Consider the following 23,170-nt stretch of genomic DNA (forward strand, 5'->3'; position numbering starts at 1 on the left):
TACGGATGAATTTTAAAGTGTAAAAGCAGCCTAAGACCCCGTTCACACTACGGAATACTCGCGGCTGAATTTCGCGAGCGGAGATTCCGCCTGGCGGCCGATGCCGTAGCTACCTCGGCGCTAGAGCCGCGGGGCACTGAGCCATCACCATTGATGGCTATGCAGTGCTCGCGGAATCCGCGCAAAGAATGAACATGTTCTTTCTTTGCGCGGAACAATTTCAGTGGCGGCATTGTCCGCCGCGGAAATTCCGCAGTGTGAACATGGCCTTAGGGTGCCAATTTTGTCCAGCACATTTTTGGAGTTTGGTGTGACATTATGTCCAATTAGCTTTTTTTTTTTTACCTCCTTTTTTGGTTTTAGTTCCAATACACACAAAGGGAATAAACATGTGTATAGCAAAAACATGTGTTCCTGCAATCCTTTTCTTGAAATATATACTGTGCCAACATTCATTCCTTATATACTGTGCTTTCATAAATTCACCATATACTGTGCCTCCATTCCTCCATTAATTCCCCCAAAAGTTATGCACATACACATATATACACAGGCACCTACATACACACAGCCACACATACAAGCACATATACAGAAAGGCACATACAGTAGATAGGTAATATGTACACATACATATACATGTAGAGACACACACACACAAATACATACATATATATATATACACACACACACACACAGACACATTCACACCATTACATTTATGCAAATACAGAGCTAGCCCAAAGACACAAACATATAAACAAATACTTATAGTAAGGGCCCATCCTTCTCTGCACAGGCAGGAGTTTCTGGCAAGGACAGACTAGGGTAAAGGCTACTCTCTGCCTTCTATGCTCCTATCTACCCCATGTATAAAGAAGCAGAGATATAGATTTTGACAGGGTAAGTGATGTCTCCTTCCTGCTGGGAGGACACAGAACCCTCCATTAAATGCACATACAAATCCCCAGCAACATATGTCTTCATACTGCACCTGTCACCCTGAGTCTGCAGCCTCCTTTTGTGTGGGCATTACAGGGGCTGGAGCAGTTAAAAAGGCAGGGGCTTAAGCCCCCTTTGAGAATGTGTGTGCACATCCCTGCTTTATGGTAGTGGTAGCAAGGCCCTGGCTGAAGAGTAAAACTAGTTTACTCCATGTCACTGTGCAGAGTGATGTGGCAGGCAGGAGAGTATGCTTGATTATGTATGGCTTTATTATCATCATTTATCAAAAAAAGTTCTTTAACAGGAATACCCCTTTAATTCCCCAATTAAATACTTGACTCAAAGAAGTAGCTATATGTAACAGTCAAACATATGAAAACCTATGGAAAAAGAACCAAAGCCCAGAAAATAATGCACAAGATTCAAGTATCAAAATATGGTTTATCACCAACCTGCTCAGCTTTCTGATGAAAGACAGCAGACATTTCCAATAATGTACTCCGTTCATCAAGAGCAGCTGCAAACATCTTCCACTCTTGCTCAAGCTGGTTGGAAATCTGTCTGATCTGCATTGAAGCGTAGTGTCCAGATTCCACAAGTCTATTGGCTACTGACGTAATGCGATTTATGTTTACATAAACATTCTATGAAAGAGAACAAAAGAAAAATTTGTGTTATTAACACCTTTAGGCAAAAATGGGCTGTTCCCTTTTTGATTTTTGCATTTTCGGTTTTTCCTCATCGCCTTCTACAAAGCATAACTTATTTTTCCATCCACAGACTCATGAGGGCTTGTTTTTTTGCGCAACAAAATGTACTTTGTAAGGACGCCTTTCATTCTACTATATAATTTACGGCACAACCCAAAAAATATATATTATTTGTGTAGGGAAATTGATAAGAAAATCACAATTTTGCAAGTTTTGGAGGGCTTAGATTTTACACTGTTAACTTTACTTTGTGGGTCAATACAATTAAAACTTGTCCCAGGTGAGTTTAAAGGAGCCTCACATGCTTGAAACTCTTATTTATCCACAATTTTGAAAGGGTGCCAATAATTTTGTCCAGACCATTTTTGGAGTATGGTGTGACATTATGTCCAATTTGCTTTTTTTCCTCCTTTTTCGGTTTAGTTCCAACACACGCAAAGGGAATAAACGTGTAGAGCAAAACATGTGTTAATGCAATTCTTTTCTGTGAGAAAAACTTAATTTTCTTGAAAAATTTCCGGGGTGCCAACATTTACGGCCATGACTGTATGCATATGGCAGAGCTGGCCATGAGGAATTGGTTATTTTGGTATTCTTTTCTCAGTGGAAGACGAGTGAGCTATTCTTGAGTTTTGACGACTAAAGACGCACCTAAATTTAAAAGGTAAAAATATAACTATTTTGCCTGCATACTCTTCAGTGTTCTCAACAAAGCCATCTATCCTGTGTAATATATTTAACCCCTTAACGTGCCTTAGGCTAAGTTTCCACTTTGTTTTTTTCTGGCAGTTTTTGGGAAACAGCCACTGCAGTTTTTGAGCCAAAGTCAGAAGTGGATCCATAAGGAAGATTATGTACAAGTCCTTCTTTTATATGTCCTATTCCTTCTGGCTTTGGCTCAAAAACTGCAGTTGCAGTTTTCCAAAAACTACCAGAAAAAAAAAACAAGTGGAAACTTAGCCTTAATCTCCTGTACATGACCATGACACAATGGAGCGGTGGTCACATAATGCACAGCAGGTCCCGGCTGCTATCAGCAGCTAGGGACCTGCCGGTAATGGCAGACATCAGTGTTCGTACTGAAGTCTGCCATTAATCCCCTCAGATGCCATGATCAACACAGATCAAAGCATCTGCAGCCGTATGGCTATTTTAATAGCTGATCTAAACGCTCACAGTACAGTCACGGGGATCAGTTAAGCTAAGATGGTGGCCGGAGGTCCCCTCACCTGCCTCTGCCGCTCTCCTGGGATCTTCTGCACTGACCTGCCTTCTAGCAGACCAGAGCAGAAGATCGACAATAATACTGATCAGTGCTATGCACATGAACAGTATTAGCAATCTAATGATTGCTATAGATAGTCCCCTCTGGACATAATAGGTTAAAAAAAAAGAAAAACTCCCCTCCCCTAATAAAAATTTCAAATCAACCTTTTGCCCCCATTTTACTCAAGAAAACGTAAAAAAAAAATAATTATTGAACATATTTGGTATCGCTGCGTGCCTAAATGTCTGATCAAAATATAATGTTAATGACCCTGTACCGTGAATGGCGTAAAAGAAAGTAAAAACATTTTTCTTCTAAAATTGCTTCTTTTTGGTCACATAACATTCACCAAAAGTGAATAGTCACACATCCCCATATACGGAGAAACGAAAAAAAAGTTATAGGAGGGTGAAAAAAAGTTATAGGTTTAACCCCTTAAGGACCGAGCAAATTTTCAATTTAGCATTTTGGTTTTTTTCCTCCTCCCCTTCTAAAATTCATAAAAATAATTTTGCACCTAAAGGGCTTGTTTTTTCCATCACCAATTATACTTTGTAATCGCATTACTTATTTTATAACAATCATCAGTGGGGGGGGGGAAGAATTGTGGGGTGATTTCAAAAAAAAAACTGCCATTTTGTAACCTTTTGGGGGCTTCCGTTTCTACGCAGTGCACTTTTCGGGGGGGGAAACGTATCTTTATTCTGTAGGTCCATACGGTTACAAGGATACCCAATTTATGTAGGTTTTATTTTATTTTACTAACTTCTAAAAATTCTAACTGAATGCACCAAAATTAGTACCGTATATACTCGAGTATAAGCCAAGTTTTTCAGCACGATTTTTCGTGCTGAAAACGCCCCCTCGGCTTATACTCGAGTGAACTCTCCGCCTGTCAATCCCTTCATCAGTGGTCTTCAACCTGCGGACCTCCAGATGTTGCAAAATTACAACTCCTGGCATGCTGGGTGTTGTAGTTTTGAAACCTCTGGAGGTCCGCAGGTTGAAGACCACTGCGGCCTTCGTCATCATCCAGTCCCCCCCCCCCCCCCCTTTTCTTTTGTACTCCCCTCCCTTCAGTGTGAAGGAAGGGTGAGCTGGTCCGGGCCATCTATGCTGCAGGGACCGTCCAGTGGGGATGGTTAGTCGTTGCGGGCTGTCCATTTTCACCGGGGGGGCCTCTTCTCCGCACTTCAGGCCCCGCCCAGGACTAGTGATGTTGCCTTGACGACGCCACACAGGGACCTTGCGCATGAACGTCCCTGTGCGTCGTCGTCAAGGCAACGTCACTAGTCCTGGGCCGGGCCTGAAGAAGAGGCCCCCCCCCGGTGAAAATGGACAGCCGCAAGGACTAACCATCCCCACCTGACTGTCCCTGCAGCATATATGGCCCGGACCAGCTCACCCTAACCTCCCGCCTAGGGGAGGCGAGTACAAAACAAAAGGGGGGGGGGGTCTGGATGATGACCAAGGCCGCAGTGGTCTTCAACCTGCAGACCTCCAGATGTTTCAAAACTACAACACCCAGCATGCCCGGGCATGCTGGGAGTTGTAGTTTTGCAACCTCTGGAGGTCCACAGGTTGAAGACCACTGATGAAGGGATTAACAGGCAGTGATGATGAAGGGGGTGGGGATGATGAAGGGGATCTGGATGATGACAGGGTAATTATGACGGGGGTCTGGATGATTACATGGGGGGGATGATGTATTTCCCACCCTAGGCTTATAGTCGAGTCAATAACTTTTCATGGGTTTTTGGGGTAAAATTAGGGGCCTCGGCTTATATTCGGGTCGGCTTATACTCGAGTATATACGGTATGTTTAAAAATTGGCATCTTCTGGCCCCTATAACTTTTTATTTTATTTTTCTGTATACTGGGCTAAACGAGGGCTACTTTTGGGCCATTGTCGTTTTTATTGGTAACATTTTTGTTTTTATGGGACTTTTTGATCGCTTTATATGAAATTTTTTTTTTATGGTATATGAAGACCAAAAATTGACAATTTTAGATTTTGGTACTTTTGAAAGTGTACGCCTGCAGTTTAGCTAACCTTGTATTTTAATAGTTTGGACATTTACGCACGTGGCGGGACCACATATGGTTATTTTTTACATTTAATTAAAAAAATGGGAAAAGGGGAGTGGATTCAAACTTAGGAAGGGGTTAATTCACTTTTATTAACTTTTTTTTATTACTATTTATTTTATTTATTTTTAGCTCCCCATAGGGGGCTATACCATGCAGTATTTTGATTGCATATACTGATCAATGCTATGCAATAACCTGCTGAAGCATCCAGGAGCAGCAGATCACCGATCGGACGGCAAGATGGCAGGTAATGGCCCTCCTGCTGTCCTTTCAGTTGATCGGGATATCATGGTTTTACCGTGATGGTCCCGATCAGCTCCGCTGAGCTGCCTGGATACTTTTACTTTCGCTTAAGACGCCGCGATCAACTTTGATCGCAGCGTCTAAAAGGTTAATACCCGATCGGCGGTGCTCAGCATTAACCCTGGGTCCTGGCTGCTGATCGCAGTCTGAACCCATGGGGTTTAAAGCATTCTCCACTCGTGAGAATGCTTTGACCATTTAAGGACAAAGAATTTTTCAGTTTCAGTTTCACTTTAGTTTTTTCCTCCTTACATTTGAAAAATCATAACCCTTTCATTTTGGCACCTAAAAATCCATATGATGGCTTTTTTTGCACCACCAATTCTACTGTGTAATGACATGAGTCATTTTACCCAAAAATCTACGGTTAAATGGAAAAAAAAAATCATTGTGCGACAAAATTGCGCCATTTTGTAACTTTGGGGGACTTGTTTCTACGCAGTACATTTTTCGGTAAAAATGACACATTCTGTAGGACCATACGATTAAAAATGATATTCTACTTACATAGGTTTGATTTTGTCGTACTTCTGGAAAAAAAGCATTAACTACGTGCATGAAAATTAATACGTTTAAAATGGTCATTTTCTGACCCCCTATAACTTTATTTTTCAAAAAACACAGTGGTATGAGGGCTCATTTTTTGCGCCGTGATCTGAAGTTTTTATCGGTACCATTTTTGTTTAGATTGGATTTTTTGATCGCTTTTTATTCATTTTTTAATGTTATGAAAAGTGACCAAAAATTCGCTAAGTTTGAATTTTTTTGCGCGCACGCCATTGACCATGCGGTTTAATTAACAATATATTTTTATGGTTCAGACATTTACGCACGTGGCTATACCACGTTTGTTTTTATTTACACACTTTTTTTATGGGAAAAGGGGGGTGATTCTGATTTTAATTATTAGGAAAGGGGTTAAATCACATTTTTTCGTTTTTTTTTATGCAGTGTTATAGCCCCCCTAAGGGCTATAATACAGCATACACTGATTGCAGGCACTGTTCAATGCCTTGCCATAGGAATGCATTGATCAGTGTTTTCTGCGCTTAATTGCTCAAGCTTTGATTTCAGGCTTGGAGCAATCACACACCGATCGGACAGCCGGGAAGAAGGTAAGACACCTCCCGCTGTCTTCTCAGCTGTTCGGGATGCCGCAATTTCAATGCGGTGGTCCCGGACAGCTCGGCTGATATAACGGCAGTGTATTCAGCCCGATCGGCGATGTCCGGTATTAGCCGCGGATCCTGGATGCTGATAGCAACCGGGACCCCACAGATATGAAGCGCACTCAGATTCTGAGCGTGCTTCACAGATCGGGAGCCAGCCAGGGATGTAAATATATGTCCGTAGTCGTTAATGGGTTAAACCCCGGTAATGTGACCAGGGCATACAGGTACTCCCTTAGTCCATAAGTGGTTAAACATACTGATTTTGTAAAACAAAAGTTTGAGATTTTTTAAAAGCAGTACAATAATAGAAAAGTGTTTACTCATGGCTATCATTTTAACCCACAGAATAAAGAAAAAAAAATGTATTTTTACCGCAAAGTGTATAGCGTGAAAAGGAAACCCTCCAAAATTTTCTAAATTGGTTTTCATTTAAATTTCTTAACACAAAAAAAATGTTGGGTTCGCCGTACATTTTATGGCAAATTGAGGTGTCATTACAAAGCACAAATGGTTGCGCAAAATAAAATAAGCCCTCATATGGGTCTGGGGATGGAAATATAAAAACTATGTATTTTAACCCCTTGAGGACCAAGCCCTTTTTTGCAATTCTGAACACTGTCACTTTATGCATTAATAACTCTGGGATGCTTTTACAGATTATGCTGATTCCAAGAATGTTTTTGTGTGACATATTCTACTTTAACATAGTGGTACATTTTCGTCATTACTTGCATCACTTCTTGGTGAAAAATCACAAAATTTCATGAAAACTTTAAAAATTTAGAATTTTTCTAACGTTGAAACTCTCTGCTTGAAAGGAAAATTTATATTCCAAATAAATTATATATTAATTCACATATACAATATGTCTACTTTATGTTGGCATCATAAAGGTGACATGTATTTACTTTTGGAAGCCATCAGAGGGCTTCAAAGTTCAGCAGCAATTTTTGCATTTTTCACAACATTTTCAAAATCAGAATTTTTCGGGGACCAGTTCATTTTTTAAGTGGATTTGAGGGGCCATATTAGAAATACCCCATTATAAAATCTGCACCACTCAAAGCATTCAAAATGATATTCAGTAAGTGTGTTAACCCTTTAGGTGTTTCACAGGAATAGCAACAATTTTTTTATTTTAACAGACCACTTTTCCAAAAATCTGTCAGACACCTGTGGGGTGTAAATGCTCACTGCACCCCTTATTACATTAAGTGAGGGGTATAGCTTCCAAAATGGGGTCACATGTGGGGGGGGGGGGGGTCCATTTTTCTGGCACTATTTGTAGACACATGTGGCCTTCAATTCCGGACAAATTCTCTCTTCAAAAGCCCAATGGCGCTCCTTCTCTTCTGAGCATTGTAGTTCGCCCGCAGAGCACTTTACATCCAAATATGGGGTATGCTCTTACTCAGAAGAAATGGGGCTACAAATCATGTTTTTTTTTTCCTATTTTCAATTGTGAAAATGAAAAATTGAGGGTAACACCAGCATTTTAGTGAATTCCCCCCCCCCCCCCATTTTTCCCATCCAACTTTAATAAAAATTCACCTGTAGGGTATTAAACCTCACTATACCCCTTGTTACGTTCCGTGAGGGGTGTAGTTTCCAAAATGGGGTCACATGTGAATATTTATTTTTTTGCGTTTATGTCAGAACCGCTGTAAAAATCAGCCACCCCTGTGAAAATCACCAATTTAGGACTCAAATGTACATAGTGCGCTCTCACTCCTTAGCCTTGTTGTGGGTCCGCAGAGCATTTTATGCCCACATATGGGGTATTTTCATACTCAGGAGAAATTGCGTTACAAATTTTGGGAGTCTTTTTTTTTTTCCTTTTACCGCTTGTGAAAATAAAAAGCATAGGGCAAGTGTAAAATTTTAAATTTATTTTTTTTACACTAACAGACTGGTGTAGCCCCAACATTTCCTTTTCGGAAGGGGTAAAAGGAGAAAAAGCCCCCCAAAATTTGTAGTGCAATTTCTCGAGAGTACGGAAATACCCCATATGTGGCCCTAAACTGTTCCCATGAACTACGACAGGGCTCTGAAGTGAGAGAGCGCCATGCACATTTGAGGACTAAATTAGGGATTGCATAGGGGTGGACACAGGGGTATTCTACGCCAGTGATTCCCAAATAGGGTGCCTCCTGCTGTTGCTTAACTCCCAGCATGCCTGGACAGTCAGTGGCTGTCCGTTTTGGAAACCCTGCTGTACAATACACTTAATTTTTATTGGGGGGGGGTGGGGCAGTGTAAGGGGGTGGATATGTAGTGTTTTACCCTTTATTATGTGTTAGTGTAGTGAAGTGTTTTTTAGGGTACATTCGCACTAGCGCAGGTTTACATTGAGTATCCCGCAGCTCAAACTTCAAGCAGGAACCTTACTATAAACCCGCCAGTGTGAATGTACCCTGTACCCAAAAGTTATTGCATTAAAGTGTTTCCAGGTCAGCCTGTTAAGTTTCTATTAATAAGGAGACCTTATTTACATACTATTTTCGTTGAAATTATTTTGTGGACCAGGACAAGTAGATTGTCTTACAAGTAGCCAAGTAGATTCTGCTCCGTTTTAGTTCTTTGGAGAATTAGTTTTTTAGTTTGGTTTTTTTCACACCACTGTTTACATAGGGACTTTCTGACCACTTATTTTTTATCACAACAAATATCAGAAAAAATTAATAATTCTGGTTTGGTATTTTTCTTTTCGTTTACGCTGTTCACAATGGAAGTTAAAAAAAAATATATTTTAAATAGCTCAGACAAATACACATGCCACAATACCACATATTAAAACTGAAGGTTATTTGAATATTTATTAGGGAAGGAGCTTTTTCATATTTTTTTTACAAATTTTTTATTAATAGATAAGGGACAATTATAGGCAATCATCAGATTGCTTATACTGATTAATCCTTGCCGCTCATCATATTAACTGATCTGTACACCGCAATCGCTTGAAACCCTCTACAGCTGTCACTTGTCATTTTAAACTACACCATAATTGATTGCAGCATTTAACCTGTTCAGGACACAGCCCATTTTGACCTTAACCCATTAAGGACCCAGCCATTTTACACCTCAGGAACCGGCCATTTTTTGCACATCTGACCACTGTCACTTTAAACATTAATAACTCTCGAATGCTTTTAGTTATCATTCTGATTCCGAGATTGTTTTTTCGTGACATATTCTACTTTAACATAGTGGTAAAATTATGTGGTATCTTGCATCCTTTCTTGGTGAAAAATCCCCAAATTTGATGAAAAATTTGAAAATTTAGCATTTTTCGAACTTTGAAGCTCTCTGCTTGTAAGGAAAATGGATATTCCAAATAATTTTTTTTTTATTCACATATACAATATGTCTACTTTATGTTTGCATCATAACATTTACGTGTTTTTACTTTTGGAAGACACCAGAGGGCTTCAAAGTTCAGCAGCAATTTTCCAATTTTTCACAAAATTTCCCAACTCACAATTTTTCAGGGACCAGTTCAGGTTTGAAGTGGATTTGAAGGGTCTTCATATTAGAAATACCCCACAAATGACCCCATTATAAAAACTGCACCCACAAAGTATTCAAAATGACATTCAGTCAGCGTTTTAACCCTTTAGGTGTTTCACAGGAATAACAGCAAAGTGAAGGAGAAAATTCACAATCTCCATTTTTTACACTCGCATGTTCTTGTAGACCCAATTTTTGAATTTTTACAAGGGGAAAAAGGAGAAAATGTATACTTCAATTTGTAGCACAATTTCTCTCGAGTAAGCACATACCTCATATGTCTATGTAAAGTGTAAGCCGGGCGCAGTAGAGGGCTCAGAAGCGAAGGAGCGACAAGGGAATTTTTTTTTTAAATGGTTTTTGGGGGGCATGTTGCATTTAGGAAGCCCCTATGGTGCCAGAACAGCAAAAATCCCACACATGGCATTCCATTTTGGAAACTAGACCCCTTGAGGTACGTAACAAGGAATAAAGTGAGCCTTAATACCCCACAGGGGTTTCACGACTTTTGCATATGTAAAAAAATAAAAAATAAATTTCACTAAAATGTGTGTTTCCCCCCCAAATTTCACATTTTTGCAAGGGTTAATAGCAGAAAATACCCCCCAAAATTTGTAACCACATCTCTTCTGAGTATGGAGGTACCCCATAAGTTGACCTGAAGTGCACTACGGGCGAACTACAGTGCTCAGAAGAGAAGGAGTCATATTTGGCTTTTTGAGAGCAAATTTTGCTCGGGGGGCATGTCGCATTTAGGAAGCCCATATGGTGCCAGGACAGCAAAATAACCCCAACATGGCATACCATTTTGGAAATTAGACCCCTTGAGGAATGTAACAAGGCTTAAATTGAGCATTTACCCCCCACTGGTGTCTGTCATATCTTTGGAACAGTGGGCTGTACAACATTTTTAATTTGCACAGCCCACTCTTCCAAAGATCTGTCAGACACCTGTGGGGTGTAAATTCTCACTGCACCCCTCATTATATTCCGTGAGGGGTGTAGTTTCCGAAATGGGGTCACATGTTTTTTTTTTTTTTTTTTTTTTTTGTGTTTGTCAAAACCGCTGTAACAATCGGCCACCCCTGTGCAAATCACCTCAAATGTACATGGCGCACTCGCCCTTCTGGGCCTTGTTGTGCGCCCCCAGAGCACTTTGAGCCCACTTATGGGGTATCTCCGTACTCGGGAGAAATTGTGTTACAAATTTTGGGGGGCTTTTTTCCCCTTTACCTCTTGTCAAAATGAAAAGTATAGGGCAACACCAGCATGTTATTGTAAAAACTTTATTTTTCTACACTACTGCTGGTGTAGACCCCAACTTCACCTTTTCATAAGGGGTGAAAGGAGAAAAAGACCCCCAAAATTTGTTAGTCAATTTCTCCCGAGTACGGTGATACCCCATATGTGGCCCTAAACTATTGCCTTGAAATACGACAGGGCTCCGAATTGAGAGCGCCATGTGAATTTGAGGCCTGAATTAGGGATTTGCATAGGGGTGGACATAGGGGTATTCTACGCCAGTGATTTCCAAACAGGGTGCCTCCAGCAGTTGCAAAACTCCCAGCATGCCTGGACAGTCAACGGCTGTCCGGCAATACTGGGAGTTGTTGTTTTGCAACAGCTGGAGGCTCCATTTTGGAAAGAGTGGCGTACCAGACGTTTTTCATGTAGTGTTTTTTACTTTTTATTTTATTTTGTGTTAGTGTAGTGTAGTGTTTTTAGGGTACAGTCACACGGGCGGGTGTTACAGCGAGTTTCCCACTGCGAGTTTGAGCTGCCGCGCAAAATTTGCTGCATTGCAAACTTGCAGCCCGATACTCACTGTAAGCCCCTGCCCATGTGAATGTACCCTGTACATTCACAGGGGGGGGGCTCCAGCTGTTGCAAAACTGCAACTCCCAGCATGCACAGTCTATCAGTGCATGCTGGTAGTTATAGTTTTGCAACAGCTGGAGGCACACGGGTTGGGAAACACAGTTAGGAAACAATGTTTCCCAACCAGTGTGCCTCCAGCTGTTGCAAAACCACAACTCCCAAACATTCTCAGGCATGCTGGGAGTAGTAGTTCGGCAACCTCTTTAGAGCCAGATGTTGCCGAACTACAACTCCCAGCATGCTTGGAGTTGTAGTTTTGCAACATCTGGAGGACTACAGTTTGCAGACCACTAATACAGTGGTTCCCAATCTGTGCCCTTCCAGATGTTGCAAAACTACAACTCCCAGTATGCCAAAACTGTCCAGGCATGCTGGGAGTTGTAGTTCTGCAACATCTGAAGGGACAGATGTTACAGAACTACAACTCCCAGCATGCCTGGACAGTAAGGGCATGCTGAGGATGTGTAGTTTTGCAACATCTGGAAGGGCACAGTGGTCCAAAAACTGTGGACCTCCAGAAGTTGCAAAACTGCAACTCCCAGCATGCCCAGACGCCAAGGGCTGTCTGGACATGCTGGGAGTTGTAGTTTACAGGGTCCCAATACAGCAATGCATGTCGCTTTACGGCGACGTGCATTGCTGTAAAGGGCCCGACCGCGGCTGAAGATCTACTCACCTGTCGCCGCCGCCGTCTTCATCGTCTGGATCCGGGTCCCCAGCACTCCCCCATCCCCCGCCGCGTCCTCCGGTCTTCCTCCCGTCCTCTCCGGACTTCAAGTGGCCGGGCAGGACGGGAGGAAGTAACCACCCCCCCTCCTGCGATTGGTCGGTTAACTAACTGACGGATCGTAGGGAATAGGAGGAGGTGGCAGGCTTGCCACCTCGCTCCTATTCTTTAGCATGGTCCTGGCTGCCTGTGACAGCCGGGATCATGCGAAATTACCGGGCGGTCGGGTCCCAGAGACCTGATCAGCCCAAAATCGCCGCAGATCGCAAGGGCGATTTCCCTTGCGATTTGCGGTGATCGCCGACATGGGGGGCCTACATGGCCCCCCTCGGCGTTTGCCCTGGATGCCTGCTGAAGCATTTCAGCAGGCATCCAGTTCCGATCTCTGCCCGGCGAGCGGCAGAGACCGGAAAACGCCAGGACGTACGGGGACGTCCTGGGTCCTTAAAGCCCAGGGTGCGGGGGACGTCCCCGTACGTCCTGGGTCCTTAAGAGGTTAAAGGGGTATTCCAGGAAAAAACTTTTTTATATATATCAACTGGCTCCAGAAAGTTAAAAAGATTTGTAAATTACTTCTATTAAAAAATCTTAATCCTTTCAGTACTTATGAGCTTCTGAAGTTAAGGTTGTTCTTTTCTGTCTAATTCCTCTCTGATGACACCTGTCTCGGGAACCGCCCAGTCTAGAAGCAAATCCCCATAGCAAACCTCTTGTAAACTGGGCGTTTCCCGAGACAGGTGTCATCAGAGAGGATTTAGACAGAAAAGAACAACCTTAACTTCAGAAGCTCATAAGTACTGAAAGGATTAAGATTTTTTAATAGAAGTAATTTACAAGTCTTTTTAACTTTCTGGAGCCAGTTGATATATATAAAAAAGTTTTTTCCTGGAATACCCCTTTAAGGACGCAGCCATTTTTTGCAAATATGACCTGTCACAAGCATAAATAACTCAGATGCTTTTAACTTATGAATTTGATTCCGAGATTGTTTTTTCGTAACATTCTACTTTATGTTAATTATGCTGGTTTCGGCAATACTTGCATTATTTCTTGGTGAAAAATTTCAAAATTTCATGAAAAATTTGTAGTATATTTGAGTAGCCGTATTAGTCCAGTGATGCAGATGCAAATCATAAAATGTTGCAGTATCTTGTAATACCTTTTTTATTGGACTAACAGCATTTTGTAGAGACAAGCTTTCGGGATTCCGTCCTTTATAAAGTCCAAAGCAAATCTAAGCTCACAAGTAGAAGACACAGGTTACATCTCACAAATATGCAGGGGTTAAGACAATAGATGTGGAGAATTCACACTAAGATGGGCCATACATGTTCTCTATTGTCTTAACCCCTGCATATTTGTGAGATGTAACCTGTGTCTTCTACTTGTGAGCTTACATTTGCTTTGGACTTGATAAAGGGATGAATCCCAAAAGCTTGTCTCTACAAAATGCTGTTAGTCCAATAAAAAAGGTATTACAAGATACTGCAACATTTTATGATTTGCATATGAAAAATGTTGAATTATTTTTTTTTTTTTTTACTTTAAAACTCTGATTTTTAGGAAAATGGACAAGCCAAATAAACTATATATTGATTCACATATATGTCTACTTTATGTTGGAATCATAAAGTTGATTTTTTTTTACTTTTTGAAGACATTAAATGGTTTCAAAGTTTAGCAGCAATTTTCAAAGTTTTCACGAAAATTTCAAAATCAGAATCTTTCAGTGACCAGTTCAGTTTGAAGTGTATTTGAGAGACCTTTCTGTGAGAGATGCCCCATAAATGACCCTATTATATAAACTACAACCCTCAAAGTATTCAAATTGACATTCAGAAAGTTTAACCCTTTAGGCGTTTCATAGGAATAGCAGCAAAGTGAAGGAGAAAATTCAAAATCTTCAAATTTTACTCTAATATGTTCTTGTAGACTTTTTATTTTTAAAATGGGTAAAAGAAGAAAAAGCCCCACAAAATTTGTGACCCAATTTCTCTCGAGTAAGGAAATACCTCATATGTGGATGTAAAGTGCTCTGCGGATGCAGTAGAAGGCTCAGAAAGGAAAGAGCGACAATGGGATTGTGGAGGGTAAATTTTGCGGAAATGGCTTTTGGGGGGTAAACTGCATTTAGGAAGCCCCCATGGTGCCAGAATAGGAAAAAAAAAAAAAAACACACATAGCATACTATTTTGGAAACTACAAACTACACCCCTCAAGGAAGGTAACAAGGAGTGCAGTGAGCCTTAACACCCCACAGGTGTTTGATGACTTTTTGTTAAAGTGGGAGGTGCAAATAAAAGAAATTTCCACTAAAATGCTTGTTTTTCCCCAAATTTACAATTTTTACAAGGGGTAATAAGTATGGAAATACCCCATATGTGGACGTTAAGCACGTAACAAGGGGTGCAGTGAGCCTAACACCCCACAGATGTTTGACGAATTTTCACTAAAGTTGTACGTGAAAATCAAAAATGCCCCATATATGGATGTAAATGGCCTGCGGGTGCACTACAGGGCTCAGAAGAGAAGGAGCGCCATTGGGCTTTTGGAGAGAGAATTTGGTTAGAATAGAAGTCGGGGGTCATGTGGGTTTATAAAGCCCCCATGATGCCAGAACAGTGGACCCACCCACATGTGACCCCATTTTGGAAACTACACCCCTCCCAGAATGTAATACAGGGTGCAGTGAGCATTTACACCCCACTAGCGTTTGACAGATCTTTATTTTCCATTTGCACAGCCTAATGTTCCAAAGATCTGTCAAACGCCAATGGGGTGTAAATGCTCACTGCACCCCCTTATTACATTCCGTGAGGGGCTTTGTAAACGAACATGGCCTTCAATTCCAGCCAAATTCTCTCTCCAAAAACCCAATGGCGCTCATTCTCTTCTGAGCCCCGTAGTGTGCCACAGCACTTTACATACACATTTGGGGTATTTCCTCACTCATAAGAAATGGGGTTACTCATTTTGGGGGGCAATTTTACTATTACCCCTTGTGAAAACTTTGGGGTAACACCAGCATTTTAGGGAAAAAGATAAAAATTCATTTTCATGTCCAACTTTAGCGAAAATTTGTCAAACACCTGTGGAGTGTTAAGGCTCACTATACCCCTCCCTTATTATGTTCCACGAGGGGTGTAGTTTCCAAAATGGGGTCACATGTGGGTGTTTATTTTTTCCCCGTTTATGTCAGAACCACTGGAAATCCGCCACCCCTGGTGCAAATCACCAATTTTGGACTCAAATGTACATGGTGCACTCTCACTCCTGAGCCATGTTGTGCACCCTCAGATCACTTTACGTCCACATATGGGGTATTTCCGTACTCAGGAGAAATTGGGTTACAAATTTTGGAGGGTCTTGTTTTCCTTTTTCCTCTTGTGAAAATGAAAATTATGGGGCAACACCAGCATGTTCGTGTAAAAAGCAACATTTTTACATTAACCTGCTGGTGTAGATCCCAATTTTTCTTTTTCATAAGGGGTAAAAGGAGGAAAAGTCACAAAATTTTTAACAATTTCTCCCGAGTACAGAAGTACCCCATTTGTGACCCTAAACTGTTGCCGTGAAATACGACAGCGCTCCGAGGTGAGAGTGCGCCATGCGCATTTGAGGCCCAAATTAGGCATTTGCATAGGGGCGGACACTGATAAGCATTAGACTTGCCTCTGCTACCAAAAAATACCCTACGCCAGTGTTTCCAAAACAAGGTGCCTCCCGCTGTTGCAAAACTCCCAGTCAATGGCGGCCCAGCAATGCCGGGAGTTATTGTTTAGCAACAGCTGGAGGATCCGTTTTGGAAATGCATTTTTATTAGGGGGGGGGGGGGGTGATTGTGTAAGGGAGTATATGTAGTGTTTTACTGTTTATTTTGTGGTAGTGTAGTATAGTGTACTTTTTTTAGGGTACATTCACACGGGCGAGGCTTTACAATGAGTTTCCGGCTGGAAGTTTTGCGTTGCAGTGGAAAATTTGCCGCAGTCAAACTTGCATTTGGAAACTAGCTGTGAACCCCCGCCCTTGTGAATGTACCCTGTGCATTCACATTGTGGGGGGGGGGGGGGGGTGGAAGAGCAGGCATTGGCTGCCTGGGCATGCTGGGAGTTGTAGTTTTGCAACTTGTAAGGGGAAGGCACTTACTCCCGGCATCATGGACGCCGCCGAATGACCTCCGGACATCCGCCGATCCTGCAGCGCACCCGCCGCCCCTGCACACCTGAGCATTGATTGGGTTAATCAATTGGGGTCGGGCGGGAGTGGTCTCCAGCCGGACACCGCGGGACTTTAGCTAATTAATTCGATCAGCACTGCGTGAGTGCGCATTTAATGAACGCCGTATATATACAGCTAGGAGGCATGCTGAAAAGAACGGTGGGTGAGGAAGGATTAAAGCTCTGTCCCGGATCCAAGGTAAGAGAAAGAATTTTTATTCCTTATAAGATTTAACATGTAATGCGTTTCAAGGGCGAGCGGCCCTCTTCATCAGACATTTATATGCAGTTAGGATGAGTCGGTTTAAATACTTGTATACATCACAGGAAATGACATCACTTACAGAAACACCTGATACAATTTCTACTTAAAAATACATAGCATACATTAAAGAATTACAAAAGAATTCCAGAGACCAAAAATCAAAATACAGAAAATGTGCAAAAATAAAATTATTATTTAAAATTAACAAATATAAATTTATGTAGTTTTTTTTTCAATGATCTCATTCAGACCGAGGGGCTAAAGAGAATTAAAACTAAAAATCAAAAAGGACTCCCATTTGATCAAATGTTGGTAGCGGTCTGGATGCTCAATATGTAAAGATTCCAATCACCACCATGTTCAGAGGCTACGTAGCACGATACACTGTGCAATTGGAATTTTTCATTTATATTATCTCAATGTTTGTTCATGCGGTCCCATACCAATTGTATTGTACGTTCCACATTTTGAAGTCCACACATACAGGTGATCGATCACATACGAGAAGGAGCAGTTGTAATATCCTTTAAGATTAAAGGGGTATTCCAGGAAAAAAAAATTTATATATCAACTGGCTCCAGAAAGTTAAACAGATTTGTAAATTACTTCTATTAAAAAATCTTAATCCTTTCAGTACTTATGAGCTGCTGTAGTTAAGGTTGTTCTTTTCTGTCTAAATCCTCTCTGATGACATCTGTCTCGGGAAACGCCCAGTTTAGAAGCAAATCCCCATAGCAAACCTTTTCTAAACTGGGCGTTTCCCGAGACAGGTGTCATCAGAGAGGATTTAGACAGAAAAGAACAACCTTAACTTCAGAAGCTCATAAGTACAGAAAGGATTAAGATTTTTTAATAGAAGTAATTTACAAATCTGTTTAACTTTCTGGAGCCAGTTGATATATATAAAAAAGTTTGTTCCTGGAATACCCCTTTAAATTGTTCACCTGTAGAGTGAGAATTAATTTTAATGTAGGGGACATAACCCAAGAGCAACTTAAGCACCTATTTTTATTGCACAGGAATGTACCTCATTTTTTGTAGTAATATTTTTTGTTTCAGCAATACTTTTCATGCGACTTGGTGCTAGAGTATTGCAGAGAGTCCTTGCTCGTCTAAATAAGTCCTGTTTTTTTGGGGAGTATTTTTTGTAATATCGGGTCTGTGTATACTACTGGCCAATATTTATACTGTATATTTCGTATTTTCTGTGTGGCACAAATATAAGTAGTAATAAAATTTAATTTAAAATCTGTATTTTTGAGTAACCAGCTTTTAAAAAAGCATTTAACAAATGTTTTGGTTTTTTTTTCTCCCGAAAACGTTTGAAAAGGATTTTAAATTGGTCCCGGCAATTTTTCCTAATCCTACGGTATTGCCCATAGGGGATATTTTGGAGCCACTTGGGATAAGGACAACTGTTAAAGCCTAAAAAACTATTCACGTCTACACCCTGAAAATGTGTTCGTGTCCCGATTGTTTGGTCATAATTTTAAAAAATTTCCAAGTCTAAAAACACTTATCACTAGAAAAATTTATGGTAAATTTCCAACCCCATTCTTTATTATTTAGAGATCATTGAAAAAACTGCATAAATTATATTTGTTAATTTTATATATTTTTTATTTTATTTTTGCACATTTTCTGTATTTGGTTCTTTGTTTCTGGAATTCTTTTTGTAATTCTTTAATGTGTACTATGTATTTTTAAGTAGAAATTGTATCAGGTGTTTCTGTAAGTGATGTCATTTCCTGTGATGTATACATGTATTTAAACTGCATATACATGTCTGATTAAGAGGGCAGCTTGCCCTTGAAACCTGTTACATGTTAAATCTTAAAATAAATAAAAATCCTCTCTCTTAACTTGGATCCGGGACAGCGCTTTAATCCTTCCTCCCCCACCGTGCTTTTAAGCACACCTCCTATCCTGTGTGTGCTTATTGATGTGAGCAGAGGAAGCTTAACTGCACACCCAACTAGGATCTGCAGTTACAAAGCCCTTCAAGTGTTGGGCCTCTTGTTTGCACATCATCATCTTGTGAGTAGCCATTATCTGTAATCTGTATTGTTTTGGGGGTAAGTAGGACTTTAATTGCTTTTTTTCAGGCATATGGTATGATCAAAAATCAGCAATTCTGGTGATTGTTTTTCCCATATACATGGTTCAGTGTGCAGGATTAATAAAGTTATATTTTTATTAATTTAAACATTTCAGCAGGCGAGAATACCAAATATGCCACTTTTCCCCAGAATTCACACTTTTATGGGAAATGCCACGGTTTTCAATTATTAGAAACACGTTTTTTTTTATTTGCTTTATTTTTATTTTGTTTTAACCTTTTTAAGTACCTCTCAACGAAACATCTACAGAATAAAGCAACATATTCTACAAACAAAAATATCCCTTGAATATTGCTTGTTAGCTCCTATGTCAAACCCAAGGCCTGACTATGGAATCATTCATGTGTATTATAATTGTGCTTGTGTATAATGTATAATTCGAGACAAGGGTGAGGGTTCATTCAGACTGTCTGTTTTGTGTATTCCAGATTTATTTTTGGGGGTATACTTCTTTTGTAGTCAGGCACACTGGCCATCATAAAACCAAACCAACTAAGATAAGGGACCAGGAAAGAGGCATGGCAATTAATCAGCTCTGGTCTTTGATCTCTAAATATAGGAGCTCACCTTCCTGAAGGAAGCTCTGGTGAAACAGGTTTATCAAAGGGTTAGTTTGGTGACTTGCTAGGACTAGTAGTTGATACCCAGAGGTCTGGCGGCTTTAACCCTTGTACCATCACACTCTCTCTAGCATCTTGGCTGGACCGATAGGGTGTGATCATGACACCCTACTATACTGTTACGGATTTAACAACTAGAGATGTAGCGTCAGGTTTAGTATAAAGACAAGCCAAGAACAATGCATGAAGTCAAGGCTTCTACTTGAGATGCTATGCTTGACTTCTAGTTATCTTTTGACACAAACAGATATTTCAATTAATCCCAGTGGCACAGGGAGAACACAGAAGAGATCTGGCCCCTTGATTACATGCTCAATTTCAAGAATGTGGCTTAAAGTAAGGAGGAATCCAGTGCCTGTTTTTTGCAGCACATGGTCCAGGTAATATGAAATGCCTGACAAACGGGGGGTGCTGTAGGAGAGATTGTGGGGATCCCCAGCGGCGAGACCCCCAGGATAAGATGTGTAGGGGCAGAGTACCCCTTTTCACATTATAGCCTAAGAGGCAGGGGAGATGAAAAGATAATGTTTGTATGTGTATGCCGTTCACTGCTAATAATGATGTAAATAGTTGCAGACCATTAGTTCACTTTTTATATGAAACTGCATAAAACTGAGTGGAATGGTAGGATAACATGAGATAGAGATGGTCAACCTTCTGAACTTGTGCATGACCACAATCAAGTACCAAAACTAATATTACAATATAATGTTAAATTAAAAGATGAAAATAGTTATAAGCATCTTACCATACAATTCATAGCAAAATGATTGTGCTGTGTTTGAAGTTCCAGAGCTTGATTATGACTGATTCCTATGTCAGAGTAACTTGTCAAGAAAAGTCCTTTGTTATGCGCAATCCAGTCAAACATCTAAAGAAAACAGAATTGTCACAAAGTTAGCAAATAATAAAAAATAATTATAAACAGAATTCCTTAGGTTACGGATTTGGCAAGTCTGATTACCTGCCCACTCAAGAGAGGAAACAGGAGATTAGGAAGGCAAACAAGTGGCTCAGAAACCAGTAGAGGAAGGAGAGGTTAGGGTTCATGGAGAACTGGGCCAACTTCTCTATCGGATACAGGTTCTATGGTAGGGACGGGCTGCACCTCAATGGGGAGGGAGCAACTGTGCTCAGGGGTACGATGGCCAGAAGGGTTGAGAAGAGTTTAAACTAGGGAATGGGTGGTAGAGAATAAGAAAAAAAAAACATCAGCAGTATATATACTAATGCCAGAATGATAAATATTAAAGGAAATAAGCAGCCATAACAAACTTATCCCCTATCCACAGGAAAAGCAGGGGGCGTGCCAGCCACAGCATGACTTGCGCGGCCGACACGCCTCCACCATGTAGTTCTATGGGAGAGGCGGGGAGGTAGCGTTCATGCCCCCCCGTCTCTTCCATAGAGCTGTATGGAGAGGGGGCATATAGTCGACCTCACTAAAGGTAATTGCGCGCATTAACCACTCTCAAAGAGCGTCAATGCTGGGGCACATTTGGGAGATCGCCGCCGCGATTTCATTTATCCTATAGGTATGTCCACTGGTGGGGGCTGCAAAAATGTTAAAACTTCAAAAGGCCAATTTTAACTGAAGCCTGAGCTGTTTTGCAGGACACACTACCTGTGAAGGTGGTGTGGTAAGCTAATTTGCATTTTTTTTTTTTACCCAGGAGCCCGCGGAGTGCTATATGGCCTACTTAAATCTCCGTCCTACACCAGAAGTGGTGACCTCTCCCTGAGGAAAATACGGACTCTATAATTTATTATATAAATATATATATACACAAACACACACACATACACACACACACACACACACACACACACACTGCTCAAAAAAATTAAGGGGACATTAAGATAACATCCTAGATCTGAATGAACTAATCAAAAGAAATGCTTATGTTTTTACATAGTTGAATGTGTTGACAACAAAATCACACAGATATTATCAATGAAAATCAAATTTAGCAACCCATGGATGTCTGGATATGGAGTCCCACTCAAAATCAAAGTGGAAAACCACCAGTACAGGCTGATCCAACTTTGATGTAATGTCCATAAAACAAGTCAAAAAGAGGCTCAGTAGTGTGTGTGGCCTCCACGTGCCCATATGACCTCCCTACAATGCTTGAGCATGCTCCTGATGAGGTGGCAAATGGTCTCCTGAGGGATGTCCTCCCAGACCTGGAATAAAGCATCCGCCAACTCCTGGACAGTCTGTGGTGCAATGTGGCATTGGTGGATGGAGCGAGACATGATGTCCCAGATGTGCGCAATCGGATTCAGGTCTGGGGAACAGGCGGGCCAGTCCATAGCATCAACACCATCCTCCAGCCACATAAGGTCTTGCAATAACTTGCATTAGGAGGAACTCCGGGCCGACTGCACCAGCATATGATATCACAAGGGGTCTGAGGATCTTTTGGTACCTAATGGCAGTCAGGATACCTCTGGCAAGCACATGGAGGGCTATGCGGCCCCCCAAAGAAGTGCCACCCCACACCATTACTGACCAGTCATGCTGGAGGATGACACCCCCTCCCCCCCACCTCAGGCGTTGTCGTGGGATGCCTGCTGAATGATTTCAGCAGGCATTCCGGTCCGGTCCCCGCCCGGTGAGCGGCGGGGGTCCGGAGATACTCAGGGCGTACAGGTATGCCCTGAGTATTTCAGGATAGGGGATACAGGGCGTATGCATACACCCTGCATCCCCAAGAGGTTAAAGACGCAAGGCGTACAGGTACGCCCTTTCATCCTGGTACTTGACTCAAGGGATACCTCTTAAAGGGGTACTCCGGTGGTCAACGTGTTTTTACATTTTTGACTTACCCTATGTGTTTTGTTTCATTTCTATTCTTGTTGTTTAGGCAACTCTATTTCTGTTCTTTGTTGTTTTTTTATCCCCCACTTTGTTTTCCTAGCTTTGCTTCTATTTACTGTTTCTTGCTGTGCTGAAAACTACAAATCCCAGCATGCCACATGGTTTTTTTTTTGTTTGTTTGTTCCGCCCTTTACCCACACTACTATTTTCCTGGGTCGGCCCCCTTATACACAGCACACTAATATAATCAGCCCTGGTTGGGATACACTGGCATACACACACAAAAGGGACTACAACTCCCAGCAAGCATGCGTCATTCAGGAGTCTTCAGTCTGTGGTTTAACACCAGCATGCTGCCTCTGTAGTCTCCTGAGGGTTGTAGTTCACCACACCTCTATAGGGCATACACCAGTGTTTCCCAACCAGGGTGCCTCCAGGTGTTGCAAAAGCTGTCCGGGCATGCTGGGAGTTGTAGTTTTGATACAGCTGAAGACACCCTAGTTGGAAACAATGCACTTTGTAAT

General features: G+C 41.4%; 1 protein-coding gene across 4 annotated transcripts in view; it reads right to left on the reverse strand.

Moving 5' to 3' along the window:
* Positions 1 to 23,170, reverse strand: part of TRIO (trio Rho guanine nucleotide exchange factor) — a 748,009-nt gene that overhangs the window by 624,853 nt on the left and 99,986 nt on the right. For all 4 annotated transcript variants that reach the window (XM_056520137.1, XM_056520140.1, XM_056520138.1 and 1 more), the window contains exons 6-7: positions 20,571 to 20,693; positions 1,398 to 1,589 (exon numbers count right to left, since the gene is read on the reverse strand). In XM_056520137.1, coding sequence (XP_056376112.1) covers positions 1,398 to 1,589; positions 20,571 to 20,693 — 315 coding nt within the window. The remainder of the gene's footprint in view (positions 1 to 1,397; positions 1,590 to 20,570; positions 20,694 to 23,170) is intronic.

This window comes from Hyla sarda, chromosome 5, assembly GCF_029499605.1.
Source record: "Hyla sarda isolate aHylSar1 chromosome 5, aHylSar1.hap1, whole genome shotgun sequence".
In the NCBI taxonomy this organism is placed as follows: domain Eukaryota; kingdom Metazoa; phylum Chordata; class Amphibia; order Anura; family Hylidae; genus Hyla; species Hyla sarda.